Here is an 18,808-nt window from a genome sequence, read left to right as displayed (position 1 = left end):
CGTGCCCATCTGAAGAAGCAAAGTAGTTTCTTAAGAGGTGTATCTGGGGATCTGCCAAGGCTCATCAAACATCCCATCTACCACTGCATGCATGTAAGAACATGATACTGCCAGAAGGACACAGAAATCATTTCCTAATGCCTTACAGCTCCAGCTCTAAGGTGGTGTTTGCACCTCACCTTCCCTTTAAAAATGCACCTTTTCCACAGAAAGGAATATATAAGCAGCCAGATAGTTCAAACTCCAGAATTTGGACCCTGGGCAAGGGGCATCACAAATGATATCAGACTGACCACTTTGGAAATAGCTGCTGTATATCAGCACAGTGTTGGGAGCTATTGTTAATTCTGATCCCTTTTGCTCTCGCTCATATTTTTAAGTTAGGCCACAAGATATTGTAAATTTTCCTCAGTCACTATGTAATATTGAGCAAATTTTCTGGCTTTTTTTTTTCCTTTAAATAAGAAGGAATCTTGGTCTGAAGGTAAAAAGTGGTAGTTTATGCAAAGTGCCTGGTTGTTGGTAAATATTTGGAAAAGAAAAAAATCTGTATCTTCTGATATCTGAAGCATAAAAAAATCATATAATTTAATGTTAGCAATAATGATTATTACTGTCATTAATAACCAAACAATGTAGCCATGTCACTTTAAGGGACGTGAAGTAACAGGCTTGTAACCTCACCCAGCAATAAGGGACATTTCACAATCACCAAGAAGATAATGATCAGCTGCTTTGATGTAGTCATTATATTTAAACAAAAATATGAAAGAAAATATTTAGATTGAACTGTGAATAATGGAATTTAAGTTTAGTGTATAAATTGATTACATATCATAGGTCTTTGATTAGTCTTTCTATGGCCTTTTAGAATTTAGAGAATGACTTAAGGGGGAAATTGTATGCACGTTTAAGAAAAACAAAAAAACGGAGTGGTATTTTGCTCCTCTTCTAGAATCTCCTGGCTTACCTGTTGTGAATTTTCTTCTGGTCTTTACGAAATTCACCTGTGATGGTAATGATCATGCTGTTGTTCTTGTTATTATGTATTCTTCAAAGACCACATTTTTATAGTTCTATCCTATCTATCAAGTAGATATGTCATAAAGTTTATTTAGCCACTGCACTATTGTTGGCCATTTAGGTTGTCTTAGTAGGTAAGTGTGAAAACAATGGAATGATGTGGATTTCACAATTGTCTTAATCATCCTCAGGGACCTGGTGTCCTGCTCTCCTGATGTTCAACGTGCTCTCTGTCATTTGATAGTTAAGCTTGATGAATGTCAGCTCTCCTGCTAGAGCCTGGGGTACATTTGAAAACGGATTATTTCTGCCAGTTTTCAAGCCACAGATTCTACGTTTCATCCTTGTGGTAACTAGAGTGTGTTTGAACCTGGTAAGCTTAGCTCTAGCTAACTTCATGTGGGGCAAAGTTTTGAAGAGGGATAAAGTCATTCACGAAGGAATTTTGGAATGTGGTGTCCTTAGTGAATTTCATACTTATCTGACCCACCTGGTCAGGGGAGTGAGATGTCTTTGGCAATTTTGCCCTTGCTCTGGAAAATGATTTTTCTGTAGCCCACTCAGGCCTAGGCTCAGCAAATCGATTAGGTATTGCCTCTAAGAGAAGATTAGATTTGTATGTGAAATGGACCCCAGGGTCCCTTCAGCTTCCAAGTTTTGGCTGCTGTATAGAAGTCACATTGCTTGAAGCCAAATTTTATGCCAAGAGTGAACTGGGAAGGGAATTTCAAGTGGGTCAATCAATGGTGCTGGCTTTCTGCTCCACCCCCACCCCGTGTCTCCCAGACCTTAGTGATATTCTTATTAAATACGTTCATATAATTTTCTATTAACACTAAAAAACCTCAAAAGATCGCTCCAATGAAAGAACTACTTAGAATACCTCCCACAGTCTGCTCAGTCTGTGGCCATCTATCTCTAATACCTCTGATGCCTAAGGTTTTTGTTTTGTTTTGTTTTGTTTTTAAGGCATTTAGAAAGAGGAGCCAAGGGCAATTCTAATGCCATAAAATATCAGTTGCTCTTCCACTCCCAAAGTTACTCTTCATGTTGTACAATGTTTCCCAGTGGGAGAGCAATACAGTATACACTCTTACCTGGTCAAACCCTGTATCCTTGGCTTTAGTTTATATTTAAAAGTGATGTTTTGTGACATGAGTGAGACCATGCTTGGAAGATTGAGTTCAAGGGCCCTGCATTTAGGTAAGCACTTTGTATATATTAGCTGTCACTGTGTGGGTAATAGACCTGATGTAGGCAGTACTGGGTTATAGGCATACTTGGTGGACAGGTCTCACCAGCTGGAAATGCAGACTTTGTGTTTGTTTAAACACTGACTAAACAGAAAATGAGCACTGTGAAAAGAACTTGTGTTTACTTAATTTTAAGTAGCTTTCCCTGAAAATAATTGCAATATGGATATCTGTCAACTGTGTAGAGTTTGCATTGGTGTGTGGGTGGCACATGTGTGCATGATGTGAAGAGTATGGTGTTTTATGTTTTATGGAAATTATGCAATCCATCTATGTTTATGGTTTTGTGTAGAGTATGCATGGGTTTGAAATGTGTACAGGTACACATATTTATGGCTATGTACATGTGTGCTTTGGGAGCAGTGTAGGCTTCCAAAGAGAGTAAGTCTTAAAGGCTGTATTTACAGGGCACAGCTGGAAATGTTCTTTTGGTCTGGTCATTGGCATTTATAACTTGGAGCATATTCAAAGAGGAACATCTAGAGGTGGTTGGTCCCTGCCACATGTTCAACCAGTAGAGAAACTGGGGACATTAGAATGAGATAAGAATTGCACTAAGTGATAGAACCGGGAGGTGACAATGTTCCATTCTAGAGTGCCAGCACATAGATCACCCTTTGCTTATGGTAGACCTTGCTGTTTTAGGATGGGAGTGGAATTCCTTTTGGGAATCCCCATAAAGAGGAGCCTTCATAACCTTGATCTCTTAATTGCAATTACACAACAGCCTTCAAGAGTGTTCCAGACCTAAGGCCTCAAAACGCATAAGACTCCTTCGTTTCCTCCCTCCCTCCCCCTCTTTCTACCTCCTTCCCCTTCTCCCTTCTTCATCTTTCTATAGCCTAGGCTAGCCTCAAACTTACTACTTAGACTAGGTGGACCTTGAACTCACAAGCCTTGTGCTTCAGCATTCCTAGTTCTGGCAACAAGCTAACGCCACTACACAGCCCTTTCTCTCTCTCTCTCTCTCTCTCTCTCTCTCTCTCTCTCTCTCTCTCTCTCTCTCTCTCTCTCTCTTCCTTTCTTCCACCAGGATTGCACACTTTAAATGCATAGAAAAGGAAAAAAATAACCTTCAGTGGACGCAGATCATTTTAAAGTTCAGAGAGATTATGACCTGTCAGAGTGTGTACTTGAACTGGCTATGCTGCTTCAGTCCGTTAGCAGGAAATGAGAGTACTGGGATGGGTGTCAGCAGGGTGTTAGGATTGGCAAGAACTAAAAGCAGATCTCTGATGAATTAAGTTTCTGAGGCCCCTCCTCTTGGAGCCTCCCCTCCCTTGCTTGTGAGGGGGCAGAAGAAAGAAGAGACAACTCCAGGTTTGGTCTATGGCTGGTGACCAATGACGCATTCTCACCAATATAGATTTGGGAGTTGGAGACTATGGAAAAACAGGTGGCCATGGGGGCAGGTGGCAGCCTGAAGCGGGTGGGGCTTGTCAAAGGGAAGTGAAGGACAGTGTACATTTGGGGGTGCATGGGGGGTCCCTAGTGAATCTCCAAAGTAATGCAGTAGCCTCCTGAAACTTTAGAAAAGTTTTCCAAATCTACTTTATAGAAGGTATTCTAGAAGGGTGAAATGGGATATACAAATTTACACAAAAGCTGTGAAGTTTAAATATTTATGCCCTCCATTCTTTGGGGGCATGGAAACCAAGCACTGGCCTCAAGTACCCAAGGAAATTCCCAGAATAAAGACCCCGGGTCTTCACCACTGAGCAGTTCAGGGCAATGAGCAGTTAGCAGTGCCTAAGCTGTTCCAGACTGCCTGCCAACTACATGGATGACCTTGGGCAGGCCTTTCCCTTGTCTGGTTTCAATATCATTATCTCTTAAATGGAGGGGTTAAATTAGACGACTCAAGAGGACAGGGCTGCTTTTTTTGATCTGAGATTGGGACAGGGGGGGCAAGCTTTATGGCGAAAGGAAACCCCACCTCCAAATCAGGGTCCCTGGGTTCTGGATGCCCTGCAAGAGAAGGTCCTCCTGGGGCCTTTAGAGTGCTGGGTTGCCTGACGGCTTGCTGGCCAGGAGGCTCTGGCTCTCCCCACCTTAGGATAGAGCCAGCGACTCCTCCCCCGTGCTCGCCCCGCGTTCTGCGGAGCCATTAGTGCGATTGCTCTGAGTTCCCGGCAAAGCTGGAGATTTATGCGGGTCCTCGACGGGGCAGTCCCTTGAGCCAAGAACAATTAGCTAAAAGCCAGCGGGAAAGGAGAAAAGGGGGTGGGGGGAGCCAAGCCCTAGGGCACCCAGCCGGGGCTGTAGCCCCCGGCAGCCCCCAGCTGAGCACCCCAGTCCTGCTACAAGGTGGGCCCCACTCACCACGGCGGGGGCGGGGCTCAAAGGCCGATGCGAAAAGGCAGTCCAGCATCCACGCCATAACCCGTGCTGAGTGCCGGCAGCCTCGCAGCTAACCTCCTCCGTGCAGTCTCCCCGCAAGGACTGCTCTAAGTAGCCCCCGGTGACCACGCCCTGGGCCGCACCCTGCACCCAGCTCTGAGAATCTTGGTCACCGGACACCTCAAGCTTGTCAGAAAGGGGGCAGGGCCTCATGAGAGGCCCCCTCCCGCCGGAGGGGAGGGCCTCTGGCCCTGCAGCCCCTTCCCCCCACGCAAAGGGAGTCCAAGACCCAGCTCCTGTCTAGAGCAGCTTGACTTTGAAGACAGTACCCTGCCCGTACCCTCTGGGAGCTAACATTTTGAGGGGTGAAGGTATCTTAGCCCTAGTGAGCCCCAAATCTGAGAAGGGCCTTTCGTCCTCGACCCCCGGTTGCCCTTGGTAGAGCATTTAGAATCAGGCCGGTTTTCCAGAAGCTCCTTCATTTGAGGACAACATAGTGCACCTGTCCCAGAGAACCTCAGATCTATATCTCAGCCCCTAGAAACCTCCATGTTTTAGTGGAGGTCATTTCAGCTGTCAGGAAGCCCAGTCTCAGCGGAAATTAGTCCTGGTGTCCAAACCCCTGAATCTAAATGGGGCCTAAATCCTTAGGAACATTCGCTCTCCTGCCCAACACTCCCCTTGCCCATTTTTAGGGGATACCTCACCTCAGCAAGGTTAGCACCAAATCCGATATAATTTTAAAGCTCTGGTTCCTTGTTGAGGACCTAGAATGTAAATAGGAGAGTTGACTTGTTTCCCCCAGGAAGAAGCTGAGAGGAATTTTTTATTGCCCTGGCCTTGAGATTTTCTCAGGAGAGGGAGTGATATTCTCCTGCCTGGTAAATTTTGTTTTAAGGAGTGTGATGACTACCTGCCCTAGAAGTATACAGTGTCCGGTACTCATAAATGTGGGGCGCCTTCAGTTGCTGCCAACTTAGTAGCCACAGCCTATGCTTTTGTCAGAGTACTGGCATAGGAGGGGCACCAACATTTATTTTTAGAAAGTATTTGATATTTGATATTTCAGTGAGGGGTGGTACTGTGTTGGATATCTTTGCACATATCTTAAGGTTTTGTATTTTTAATTTTTATATACATACGCAAGGCATGCCCTGCAGTGGGCTCAATGTTTAGGACTCCTGGTGGTAGTAAACCAACTCAGAGAAACATAGCAGCCACCAGAGACTGGACCACAAGGGGCGAGAAATATTTCTAAAGGCAGTTTCCTTTCTCCCTTGAAGCCTTAAGACCCACATTAATTTCTACCCCTTTTCTTCATTGTTAGATGTACAGATGTGACTCTGTGCCTGGGGTTCCTCCACTGGGAAAATGGTGTTCTGTCAATCAAAATGCAGTGAGAAGGTAGAAAGAAATAAGGAAAATCTTCCACCAGCTCATTTGTGGGCCAGAGGAGTTGAAGCTGCAATCACAGGTCCTTCCAGGAGAGTAGTCATTACATTCGCTTGCTAACCACTGATATTAGTGTTAATGTGGCAGAAGGGGTGCAGAAAAAGGAAAAATCACCTGCGCTCACCCATGCAATGCTTAGCAAAGTAGAGCTATAGCTAGAATTTAAGGGTTTCAACTCATTCCCCATTCTTTCTGGGAAACATGGTACCTCTTTTGCACCATTTTCTAAACCATTTCTGAGTTCCCATATCTTTTAAAAGCAATCAAACAAGCGGGGCGTGGTGGCACACGCCTTTAATCCCAGCACTTTGGGAGGCAGAGGCAGGCGGATTTCTGAGTTCGAGGCCAGCCTGGTCTACAAAGTGAGTTCCAGGACAGCCAGAGCTATGCAGAGAAACCCTGTCTTGAAAAGACCAAAAAAAAAAAAAAAAAGCAATCAAACATAGCAAGCTCCTTTAGCAATTTCTGCTGTGCAAATGTCTAGTCACCCAAGCCAAACAAGTGTGACCCCTAAGAAAGGCCACCTTACTTATTCTCTTGAGCTTATCCAGCACCAGCCTCTCTGTGGCCTCAGTGGAGTCCCGGTTTTAAAAAAGTCAACTAAATGAATTTTTGTGTGACGTAACAAACAGGCTACCTGCTTACCTGTTCCTTTTCTTAGGTCTTTGGTTGCTGATTTTTTTTTTTTTTGCTTTCACAATAGCTCTAACTGAAGTCCAAACCCAGAAGTGATCCTTCTCTATGGCCTTTTGTTATTTTTTTTTTCAAGAAGTGTGATGTGGTAAAGTTAAAAATGCCTGAACACTCACAAACCTACGTGGGGACACCAGCTGTGTTGTGCACCAGGCATGTAACCTTGAGAGAGATGTTCTCCCTCTTGGGTTTCTCATATGTAAAATGTAGATGCTAATAGTTCTTAGCAAGACAAAGCATATATACTTCTGGAGGTGGGAGAGAAAGAGAAATAGATTTCATAATTCTAAAAACAAAATAATAAAGTTCCATTTGAAAAATCTTTACTTTAACTAAATGTCACATAATAGGGCAATGTATTCATCCATCAATCTCCTAATTCATTCAACAAATATTTACCAAATGTCCTCTTGGTGCCATATTTAGTAATGCAAATAATGCTGGTTCAATGGATGAATTATTATGCAATTATTTTTAAATATATAATTTGGAAGCTTATATGATAATCCGAAAATACACTTATGATATTTTTTAAATGAAAATAAGTCAGGATGTAAAATGTGTGAACAGTATAATCGAGACAGTGCAAATAAATAATATGCCTATATGTAGGGGAAAAAAACACACTAAAAAGAAACACACGAGAATCTTAATCATGATTGTATTTAGGCAATGCAATTATGGACAATTTTAACTGTTTTATTATTTTCATACTGTAGCGTTTTCCAATTTTTCTTTAATAACCACATTATTCTCTAAAGTTAGAAAACTCTACTCAAAAAAAGAAATAATATCCTTGTTGAACAAAAGACTAAGCCAGGTATGCTAATTACTTGGGACTGTAGTTTGGGTTTGTGCTAGTGGCCTTAGTCACTTTGGTAACTGGGAAAAACCTCATTTCTTATATGGAAGCACATATTCAGTTAGTGCACGGGAGTCCCCAGTAGCCCCATAAAAGTGTCAGGAGCCTACTCATGAACCTGCAACCACTCATGACTAGATCATATTGGGCATTGCTGTCCCTATTGTGACAGTTCAAGGCCTAATGCTTGACTGTTTACTGTCTCTTAAGTCTCCTATTGTATAATACAATAAGAATCATGCACTCTGATAATAATTTAGGCACAAGTCTACTTGTGGAGCCTTTAGCAACAGTGATGAGGTCATCTAGGGATTCTGTGACCTTGAAAAGGAAAATATCAGACTTTACTCTCTCTTTAAGAACAAAAGTGCTTGCAAACCAGGCAAATAATGGTCGATAATTAAGTGTAGCTCTAAGACTCAAAGACCTTTAGAATTTGTCAATGTTCATTGTTTCTTGGGTTATGATGTTTGGGGCAAGAAACATCAGTTGGGATGTATTATAATAATCTACCCTCACCCCTTGCTCTCAGTCCTGTTCTGCTGAATAATAATTTCTGATCTGGCATGGTGGCACACCTATAATCCCACCTAGTCAGGAGAGCAAAACATGGGAATCACAAATTCCAGGCCAGTCTACAAAGCTACATGAGGCCCTACTTCAAAATAAGAATCTTCTTAGCATGTGAGACATCTAGATTCAATCACCAGGAAATCTTCCTTACAAACAAAAGGAAACAAACAAAAACATTCTAAACAGAGGCCAAAAGAAATTACATTTCAAAGGTTACTCATTGGGGTTTTTATGGTCACTAAAATTAGGAAAATTGTATTACCAAGGAGATAAATCTGTCTTTGCACACCCTGTACCACTCTTTCCATTGCATCTAAGCTATAAGAAACCATAAGGCAGTGATCAGGAAAAACTGACTCTGCTTCCTTTTGGGTAAATGGATGAATATGTACTACAAGAAATGGAGCAACTCTTAAAACTTAACTTTTATAGTTAGGATGTATTCAAAAGTTCATCTGTTTGAACTTTCTGAGAATCCTTGTATATCAGCACTGCCTAGTCAGAATTTTCATTTGAACATCCTATGTGTTGGGCACTTTTAGTTGAGGAAGAGGGAGGTAAAACAATATAGAAAGAGCAGAGTGTTTGCAATTCAGACATAAGGACCGAGGCCAACATACTACAATACATGACCAGATGAATGAATGGGAGCATGACTGCTTCCTTGAACTTCTATGAAATAGAAGGTGAGTCTTAATCCCTCCCTGATGAGATCCCTCAGGAGAGAAAACAAGCCCCTACCTAGAGGCCTGTGGAGTGAATGGTAGATTAGCAACCCTGCCTCCTGACATATCCTGGTTTGAGAAGACCTATCAGAATGTCTATATGTTGTTCATGATAATCATACATACTCAATAATGCAAACCCCAATATCAAGGACCTTAAGATTCTGCCTTCCTGGTTTCTGCTTGGGATGTATGCCTGAGTTCATGATGACTCTATCCATGAAATTATGAGGTAATTTTGTGGGTCTTGAGCCTCAGATGGTCTTGTCCTTTTTATCCCTCAGGTAGACTTGTACAAGAAGAACTGGTCCTTTCTTTTCAGATGTTTAATAGCATTTTAAGATATACTGCTTCCATGGAATTTCATCCTATGGTTTTATTCCTTCCAAACAAAAGCCTGACAAAGTCCTCTACTAATGCTTATAAGATAGAAGTGGAGAGATTTTATTCTTGAGTTTTTAAGTTACAGGGGTGAGGTAAACTAAGTGACTAGTCTAAAGTCACCCAGGGGAAGAAAGATGAGCTGAGACCAGTCTCCAGTTCTCATCCACACACCCCCCACTCCCCCCAAGCTCGTTCTTTACCAGTACTCCTTGCTAGATCCCAGGAGCTGTCTGTCAGTGTGCTGACACCACTCAAGAAAATGTAAGTTTCATCCTGACATCAGAAAGACAGAGCCACGATTACACTTCAGTCCCCAAGGAGGCAGAAAAATTGCTTTTAGTTGACAAGTGCATCTCCCACACACATACCCCTCTGGTTGAAAGAAAAGATAAAAATCAAGTTTAAAAATCCGAAATGTTCACTTAATATTGTAAAGCATTTTGTTCTTTGAATGAGGGAGTAGGCAGGATGAAAGAATTTTTCCAACTCTGTAAGCATTAACAGGGTGGGGTTGGGGAGAATAGTACAAACTAAGGGGATACAAAAAAATGTCACAAAGAAAAAAAGCAAGGAGATGATCCTTTCTTTATTGCCACAATCCATAAGAGCAAATAGCATTACATAAAAAGAACTATACAGAGGTACAGTGTATGCTACAAAATATACAATACAAACTATTAAGGTTTTCCTTCGTGTAAAAAATTCTATGGCTTCCAGTTACAAGTGCTTGAGGGATGAGCCAGAGAAGCATATACTTTTTGATATAGTGAGTCCTCCCCAACCTGGCCAGAGGCGCTCTGAAGTTCTTCTCTCTCACTGCCCTGCAAATGTTTAAGCAGGTTACAAAGTGCTCTACTTTCACCTCTGAAACGTCATACACCTTTGGGAAGTTGGTGACGAAGAGATTAACATAGCTCCTGATGTATAGATGAAGAAACTAAAGATCAAATAAGATAAGTGACCTGTCCAATGTCACTGCCTTTCATTTGAAGCCTTTGTATTTGAAATGCTGCTAGTGCAGCCTTCTCTTGTGCCTGCCTTCCTTGCATTTGCTATACATATGCAAACTGAAATCTACACATTGTATACTTATTGACTCTCTTCAGACTGTATATACCTCCAGTGTAAGATGCTGGAAACCTACCCCTTACTGAGAGTCCAAAATCCCTTACAAAGCCTAACAATCTTTCCAGCTACAAATGTCCTTCTTTCTAGTTGTATTCCAAAATGTTTAAGAGCAGAGTCCAAATGCAGCATCCTTCCCACTGAAGTGCAGGGGACAGTTGTAAATATGGTGGTATGTACAAGCATTTTTCTATTTCTACTTACTTTGGACTGATACACAGTAACATAAAAATATACTTACTTTTAGGGTATCATGTGATATTTTGATACACACATGCGTTATCATATTTAAGTCCCAGCCTGTGGTAACAATCGCTTTGCTTTCAACTTCTATGGAATCAACACTTTAATATTGTAAACAACTCTTTATTGTGCCATTATTTCAACATAAAAATATTTGAAAATACAAAGCCGATAGGGAATGTTCTCTTAGGCAGCTACCTCCCCTGCCTAGGTTGATGTTTGAGTGCCAATGGCTCATTCCCCACCCACAGAACTTCATCAGCATGGCCAAGCCCCAAGGGCAGAATTGGCACAGCAGGAGAGAAAAAAAAAAAACACTCAACATAATCCATGAGAACTTTGTTTCTTAGGTGGAACTTGAATACTAGGAAATGTCACCAAGAACTGAATGACCATTTGGTAGTGAAAGATTTGGTGACAAGTCAGCCAAACTGAAGCCCTGGAGAAGGTATCCCCAAAGAAATTTTAACTAGAAATAGGGATTTCAAAATTAAAATAGGTGTTTTCTTTTCAGTTGCAGAAATTATTAAGGCTGAGGATGTAATTAGAGATAATCCAGTATAACCTTCTCACACCACAGGGGGCATCACAGAAATCTAGAAAAGGGAAGTGACTTACCCAACTTCATCTAGCAAGTTTCGTAGATAAAAAAGACTTGAAGCCAGATGTCCAACCTTCTAGCCCAGGGCTCATTTTGCAACACCGCAGCACTTGCTGTCCCACCTTGAGTTCCTGAGTTCTTGAAAGGTCATCTCCCCACCTCAGGACTTGCTCTCCTCAGACCAGCATAGCACTTGGGGGATTTGCAGGCAGTGACAGTCTCTGCTGCTGGGAGCAGAGCCAGGCGCCTGAAGATGGCACCTGTCACATCCCATTGGAATGAATGACCTCCCTCTGAAACTGAGAAGGGCCAGGCGGGAATCTGGGAGCGGCACCTTGAGAGCAGTCAGGCTGGCTTGTGGGGCTAGTGTGGTATTCAAGGCAGAGGAGGTCATAGCAAATGTCCTGAGCACTGTTTGCTGGGGATTTTTCTACTTCTCTTGGACTCCAGTGATTTATTAATTACTTTAGGGGCAGCCACTCTGGTTCATTGGTTTAACTGCCATTACTCTTGAGGGGCGGGGTAGGGGGTTGTCTGCCTGCTGTTTCCCTGGGTCTGACTGCTTAGGAGATTGGTTCATGGGACAGCTTAGCTGGACTCTCATGCGCCTGTCTGGATTAATGGCATTTGACTGTAGATCATGAAAAAATAACATCAATAAATGGGCAGTAGGGGTGGATGGTGCAAGCAGGAGGAAGGGATGGAGAAAACATGGGAGAAGCATGAAAAAAGAGGGAAGAGAAAGGAGGAGGTAGAACAATGTGATGGAGGAATTCTTTTGCACACCAACCATTGACATTTCAGGCTCTTTAGCTTCTCTCACTTTTAACCCCCCACCCCCATTAATTGCCATTTGTCAATGCAAATAAGCCTCTCTCTACTATCATTCAATTCTGAGATAACTGAAGCCTTAAAGAGAAATGCAGGACTTGCTAATGAGGTATTTGCTCTTCTCTCTTCATTTCTCTGCATTCTGGGAACCACAGAAGTTAGTGTGAGAACATACTGGAGGACTGGTCCAATAGCAAAACAAAAGATGCTAAGGGCTGACTGTTCTAGGATCTTCTTTGGATCTGGCACCTACCCTAACTTCTAGTACCTAGCACCTCTTTTACTTTCAAACACCCAGGGATTATAATTATCCCACTGTTCTACCTTCTATATCCCAGGAGACTTGTTAGACAAGAAAATAAGAAGCAATGTAGGGTGACACCATTAGAGAGGAATCTGCATAAGATTAGAATGCAGCCATGCTGTAGAAGAGGAGCCATAACTGGGCCAGATCAAGTGGAATGAACATCCTGTGTCACATCCAGCATGTATGTCAAAGAGCTGAAGAGCTAGTTATATGTAGGAATATTTTTCTTTCTTTTACTGGAGGATGCATTTGGCTACATCTCAAGTCTCTAGGGCCCTACAGCTTTAACAAATGAGAGAAATAGTTAAGTTATCTCTAAGTAGCTGTGGAATGTGCCTGATTTTGTTGTTGCTGCTGTTGGTGATGGTGGTGGTGGTGGTGGTGTTAGTGTTTGTTTTCTGTTTGTTTGTTTGCTTGTTTTGAGACAGGGTTTTTGTGTGTGGTTCTGGCTATCCTGGAACTTGCTCTGTAGATCATGCTGTCCTAGAACTCACAAAGAGCTGCTTGACTGTCTCCCAAGTGCTAGAATTAAAGGTGTGTGCCATCACCCCCACCAACTTGACTGTTTTTAAGTGGGTGTCTGGGGTGAAAGTTTCAGAGATGAGGAAAGAAGAAACTATGTGATGAGGGTGTGGAACATGCTCTGTAGCTTCCACATCCACCTGGGACATGTTCTGTGGTCTAGTACTCCAAACTTGGGACCACATCTTGCTACCACCACCCATGGAAAATAGAGGGATTCACCAAATTATCTTTTAAATCACACTTCATTGTCATAAAAGCAACCTGCCCATCCTTGTCATTGATTCTGAGATACCCTATACACCATGAAGTCAGAGATAGGGATATTAGTAACCAGAACCAGGTTCAAGGACCAAAGTATAAGCTATGGCTTTGATCCTTCATCCTCATCCCATAGGAAGAAGGGAGCATTTCTGGATCCATCCTTCAGCATGGATGTTCTAAAGCTCAACAACCAAGAAACCTTTCAACTTCTTGTACCTTTTAACTTCCCCTCTTACAGACCTCTACCCTCTGCCCATGTACTCTTTATAAAGTGCATTTTTTTCTAGCCTTTTTAATCCTACTTCTTGGTCTGTGGAACTTTTATAATTTCTGCTACCTACTCGCCCTTTTACCTCTTCCTATAGTCTCTAGCTATTGAAGAACTTTGTTGCTGCTTCCCAGTTCTAGATGCAGTTCTCTGCTCACTCAGCCATTGACACTGTTTGCTACCTCCTGGTCCCTTTCTACTTATGGAACAAATGTCTCCTTTCTCTTAGTAGAACATCCCACATCCCCTAATGAAGGAGCTAGAGAAAGTACCCAGGGAGCTAAAGTGGTCTGCAACCCTACAGGAGGAAAAATGATATGAACTAACCAGTACTCTCCAGAGCTGTGTCTCTGGTTGCATATGTAGCAGAGGATGGCCTAGTTGGCCATCATTGGGAGGAGAGGCCCTTGGTATTGCGAAGATCATATGCCCCAGTACAGGGGAATGCCAGGGCCAGGAAGCAGGAATGGGTGGGTTGGGGAGTAGGGTTGGGGAGGGTATAGGGGGCTTTAAGGATAGCATTTGACATGTAAATGAAGAAAATATCTAATAAAAAAAGAAAAAAGGAAAAAAAAAGAAAATCCCACGTCTCATCTCTAAGAATCTTTCTGCCTACCAATCATCAAGTCTCACACTTGTTGATTCTTTTTCTGTAAATTTTCTTTTCCATTATGCTCCACAAAGACATTGACATGCCTGGACAAAATGACCTTCCTCTTCTCCTCAGTCTCCTTCCAGCTCTTATTCAGCCTTCTCCTCAGCCTCAGTGCCAAATGCCTTGCATTTACTCACACACCACTTCCTGTGTTCACAGCAAGATGGCTTTTATCATTACATGCAAAACACACACCCACACACACACTATACCCTTTTTATTGAAGTTGCCAATAGTTGTTTGGAAACCTAGTCTAAGAGAACACATCTCTGGTCTAAATTTGACTTGCCTCCTCTACCAAATCCCTCATTGTGAATTTGCATTCATGGAAACTCTCCTTTACCTTGTCAGATATCTCCTTCCACCTCGAAAGCCTTCTCTGATACTCTAGAAGAATCACTCCTCAAATTCCTGTCCCTAAGGATCCAATCTCATATGGAGAGGTTTCTCTCTCTCTCTCTCTCAATCTCTCTCTCTCTCTCTCTCTCTCTCTCTCTCTCTCTCTCTCTCTCTCTCTCNTCTCTCTCTCTCTCTCTCTCTCTCTCTCTCTCTCTCTCTCTCTCTCTCTCTGCCCTTGCCTCTCTAGATCATTCCCAAGTACCTGACATAATGTACTAAATAGAGCAGACAATTAATGTTTACCTAATTGACTAGCATTTGCTAATTATTTGGCACCTGATACATAACAAATGTCTCATGAAGGTTATGATTGGATTTTTTCCAGTTTACAAGCATTTTCTGTATGTTTATTTGACTCTGTACTCATATAATATCCCTGTGTAGGTGGTTTTGTCTTATTCTCTTTTTTATAATGAAAATGGTAGAATAGAGCAGGTATTTATTTTCAGCCCCTTCTACGCCAAGTGTTTTTATACACATTTTAATTAAATATTCAGAAAGCACTGGGAAGTAGGTGTTCTTACTACATTCTACAGATGAGAAAACTGAAACTCGGAAAAGAGTCCGAGATCACAAGAAGCATATAATTTGCCTCCTCTGCTATTTCATTGTTCCGTAGATTTGATCATAGTAAATCTAGTGAGCAATACTGAAAGGGCATACAAAAGGTATTACAGAGTGATATGATAATTATTATTTACATATATTATGTTTTGGTCTTGATTCCTATAAAATTTACTGTCAGCCATATAAAGAACTGAAATGGAAAATTAAACCTTTCTATTTCCAAACAATCCTTGCCTTTCTCCTTGCATATTACAGTTGTAGAAACCAAGGATTGAGTGTGTCCCATGTAGCAGGCATTATGCTCACAGTTTTCCATCGTGTGCTTTCATTTAATCATGAACATAATTTTAAGGGACTATTATTGTGCCACAATATATGTATGAGATAATTGTACCACATAGGAGTTCAGTAACTTGTTAAAGGACCCCTAGTTATCCTGTGAAGTATTTGAAATTTTAAGTTAGGTTGGTCTAGTTCCAAAGTTAATATTCTTTCAATGATACTAGACTGCCTTTCTAAAAGGATGGGAAGGGTCAGAGTGACTATGTGACATCAAGTCTCCTGACTATATTTCACATCTCTTTTTCAAAGGGACTGCTTTGTATTGTTAATAATCTTCATATGTATAAGGCCCATCTCCTCAACCATACCACCAGCTCTTCCAAACCTAGTTAGATGCCTCACAGAGGGTTCTTTCTAAATATGTAACAACAGATAAGCATGGGTCTCTCTTCATTTGAGAGAATTAGTAATCAACCATCATGCTTTGACAAAACCCTTACCTCCAAAAGAATTGAGCTCTGCTAGGATATGTATCAGTCCCCTAGCTCCTTGCAGCTTGAAGACAGGAGTACACTCCCTGCCTGCACATAGCATACATTCTCCAGGGAGCCTCATAGTCTCATAGCATCAGAGTCATTTCACTGAAGGCTAAATTATGTGTGTGTGACTCTGAGAGAGTGAAGTCCCAAAAGGGGGAGAAGACTCTGAGCTAAGATTCCGCATGCAGATGGACTCTGGGGATGTTTATCTCCATCTAAGTGATGTGTCAAGTTCTAACAGCCACACTCCATACAATGAGTTCGAAAGATTGTGTCACTGTTAGTATTAGGAATATTAATAACCTTACATTTGTACAGGGGTCTTCCATTTACACAAAAGGTTCCTGCACAAGATTTTTATTTTTATTTTGTACTCTCAATCTTTTTGGATTCAGCATTCCCCCAAAATAGCCCCCTGTCCAGTCTATGGGAATTACAGTCAACCCAGGAAAATGGACAATTGAGACCAGAGAAGAATTTTAGTGGAGTAAAATGTAAGGTCAGCAATTGATCCTGTTGCACATTTAAGATCTTAAACATGCTCAAGGTATTAAATACAGCTCTCCAGTCTCTTTCCTTTCCTTTGCTTATTTACAGAGCCTGCAGGACTTCCCTGCCTTAGCTCCTCCTGCTATCAGAATTCACTCTGCCTAGTCCCTTCCCCCATAGATGGCTTCAGGGACACTGTAGAAGCTGTCTCATCAATTATCTCTTCCCCTCCTCCAGACCAATTTTCTCATGCATTTGTATGAGTCCACTTAGCATCCTGCAAAGAGATAGGCAGTAGTAATAATCATATCTAACACTCATGGAATTTTTACTGTGAGCCAGGCTCTATAATAAGCATTCTACATGTATAATTTTTGCTCAAACCTATAATGGTCCTATGAAGAGGAGTTATTAAGATCCCTATTTCATAGAAAAGGACATTTCATAGAGAAGGCTCTGAGTTACTATGCAACCTGCCAAAGACCATAGCTAGCTAATACAGAGACAAGATTCAAACTGTACATGTCTATAAACTACTAGTATACTGTCTCTTGCTATTGGCCTCCTTTCTCCTATACAAACAGGAAGGTTCAAGGATTGGGAAGCTGTGTATTGGTCAGAGGGAATAGTCTCAAAGAGTCAGAAAATAATTTTCCTCTCATTTTCTGTCAGTATCAAGATGTAGGACTCCAGGGAGTTACTTAAAGTCCCCTGCTTCTGAATCTACAAACAGGTTCCAGTGTGTGAGATTCAAGAGAGGCTAGCCAAGAAAGGTTAATCTCCTCCAAATTTATAGAGCTTAAAAGCACCACACAAATGCAACGTGTTCCTTATCATAATCCTTAACACTCTTATTCCAGCCTATTCATCTACCAATGAACCTGGGATAGAGTCCTGGCTCGGTCCCTAGATTCTGGTGCCATTTAAGTGCCAAGACAAATGGTCTCAGGGAGTAGTGGGTAATCTATTATCCAGATATGGATTATTTCTCGGAGTAAATCGTTAGCCCTGTCGGATGCTGATGAATTCTCCCACTGCACCTGGGGGCGCATCCCTCTGCACTGGACGTGCAGGGAATGCAAGCAGTGACCAGAGTTGCACAGTGACTATGCAGATGGGATCCTTGGGGGAGGGGAATAAGCATGAAGGGATTAGGTTCCCTGGAGAAGTGACAATCCCACCCACCTGTGAGAAGATAGATAATGAACTTATCCACCCACAGCTCAGCCCATGTCGTGCAGGAGTAATTTCTGACCTTTCCTGATGTTTAAAGTGTGGTGAAGGAGAAAACAAAGCACAAAAGAGCCTGGCATTTTGGCACACCGGAAACTCCTCAAAGAGGCAAGAAGAATGGACAGCAGAAAAAGAAACAAGTAAAGGAATAGAGGACAAGGATAAAATAAGGAACAGAGAGGTGAGAAAAATTCAATAAAACACCAAAGAAAAAACATGAAGAATACAATGATCACAGTTAAAGAGAAAGCCAGAAGGAAGACTCAAGAGAATAAAAAGAAAAGAGAAGGAAAAATCAAAATAAAAACAAGTCTTAGAACAAAAGGTTGTGATGAAACTGGAGTGGGGGCAGAAAATGAATTTGTATGCAAATATGTGTGTAACTACGAATCTATTTCTGCTCCTAAAGTCTGGAAGGAAAGCACATAGCATCAGAAGAAGAGAAGGGTGAGAAATAAACTAACAAAATAAGAAAAAGGATAAATATTAAAAGAGAATCATCAATAAGAAAGATGCAATAAAGAGAAAAGGCAAAATCGATAAAAGATGGTTAAAAAAACAATAATTGAAGAAATCTGAGAAATGTTGAAGAAACGTCTTTAGGGGGATGAGAAATGCTTTTTACCACTTGTATCTTCCCCCCTTTGGTTGCAGGGCACATTATAATTTCAATGGGATACCCAAGTTGACCTTAAAAATGGTTAAGTTTCTACCTGTTTAGAAGGCTGTCTCTCTTGAGGCTGGAGAGATGACTCAGCAGTTAAAGAGTACTTGATGCTCTTGCAAAGGATCTATGTTCAGTTCCCAGCATACACAGGTTATGTCATAGCCATCGGTAACGATAGTTACAAGGGATCTGATATTCTCTTCTGGTCTACACAGGCACCAGGCATGCACGTGGTTCAGTTCATTCAAACACACACACACACACACACACACACACACACACACACACACACACACACACGTGCAAAATAGCCCTACACATAATATTTTTTAAACTTTAACATAGTACATAAAATAGTTCCTGCCTTGCACCAACTGTTCACTACTCTTGTAAGGAAAAGCAATGATGGCAGAAACAAAGCCAGAACTAACCAGCCACAGATCTAAACATATAGAAAATCACATGCTCTCTCTCTGTCTCTCTCTCTCCGTGTCTCTCTCTCTCTGTCTCT

General features: G+C 41.8%; 1 protein-coding gene across 4 annotated transcripts in view; it reads right to left on the bottom strand.

Moving 5' to 3' along the window:
• Arhgap36 (Rho GTPase activating protein 36) overlaps positions 1–18,808 on the bottom strand; it is a 51,831-nt gene that overhangs the window by 24,600 nt on the left and 8,423 nt on the right. The window contains exon 1 of one of the 4 annotated variants that reach the window (XM_021153562.2): positions 11,292–11,477. The exons of 1 other annotated variant lie outside the window; for it this stretch is intronic. In XM_021153562.2, the coding sequence (XP_021009221.1) occupies positions 11,292–11,301 (10 nt within the window). In that variant the 5' untranslated portion in view covers positions 11,302–11,477. Of the gene's footprint in view, positions 1–4,598; positions 4,814–11,291; positions 11,478–18,808 lie in introns of those variants that run through there. 2 more of the 4 variants (XM_021153561.2, XM_021153565.2) reach the window with 2 other exon arrangements.

Source organism: Mus caroli, chromosome X (assembly GCF_900094665.2).
Source record: "Mus caroli chromosome X, CAROLI_EIJ_v1.1, whole genome shotgun sequence".
Lineage (NCBI taxonomy): Eukaryota > Metazoa > Chordata > Mammalia > Rodentia > Muridae > Mus > Mus caroli.
The sequence above is the reverse complement of the archived record's forward strand: the minus strand, read 5'-3'. Positions and strand labels throughout refer to the sequence as shown.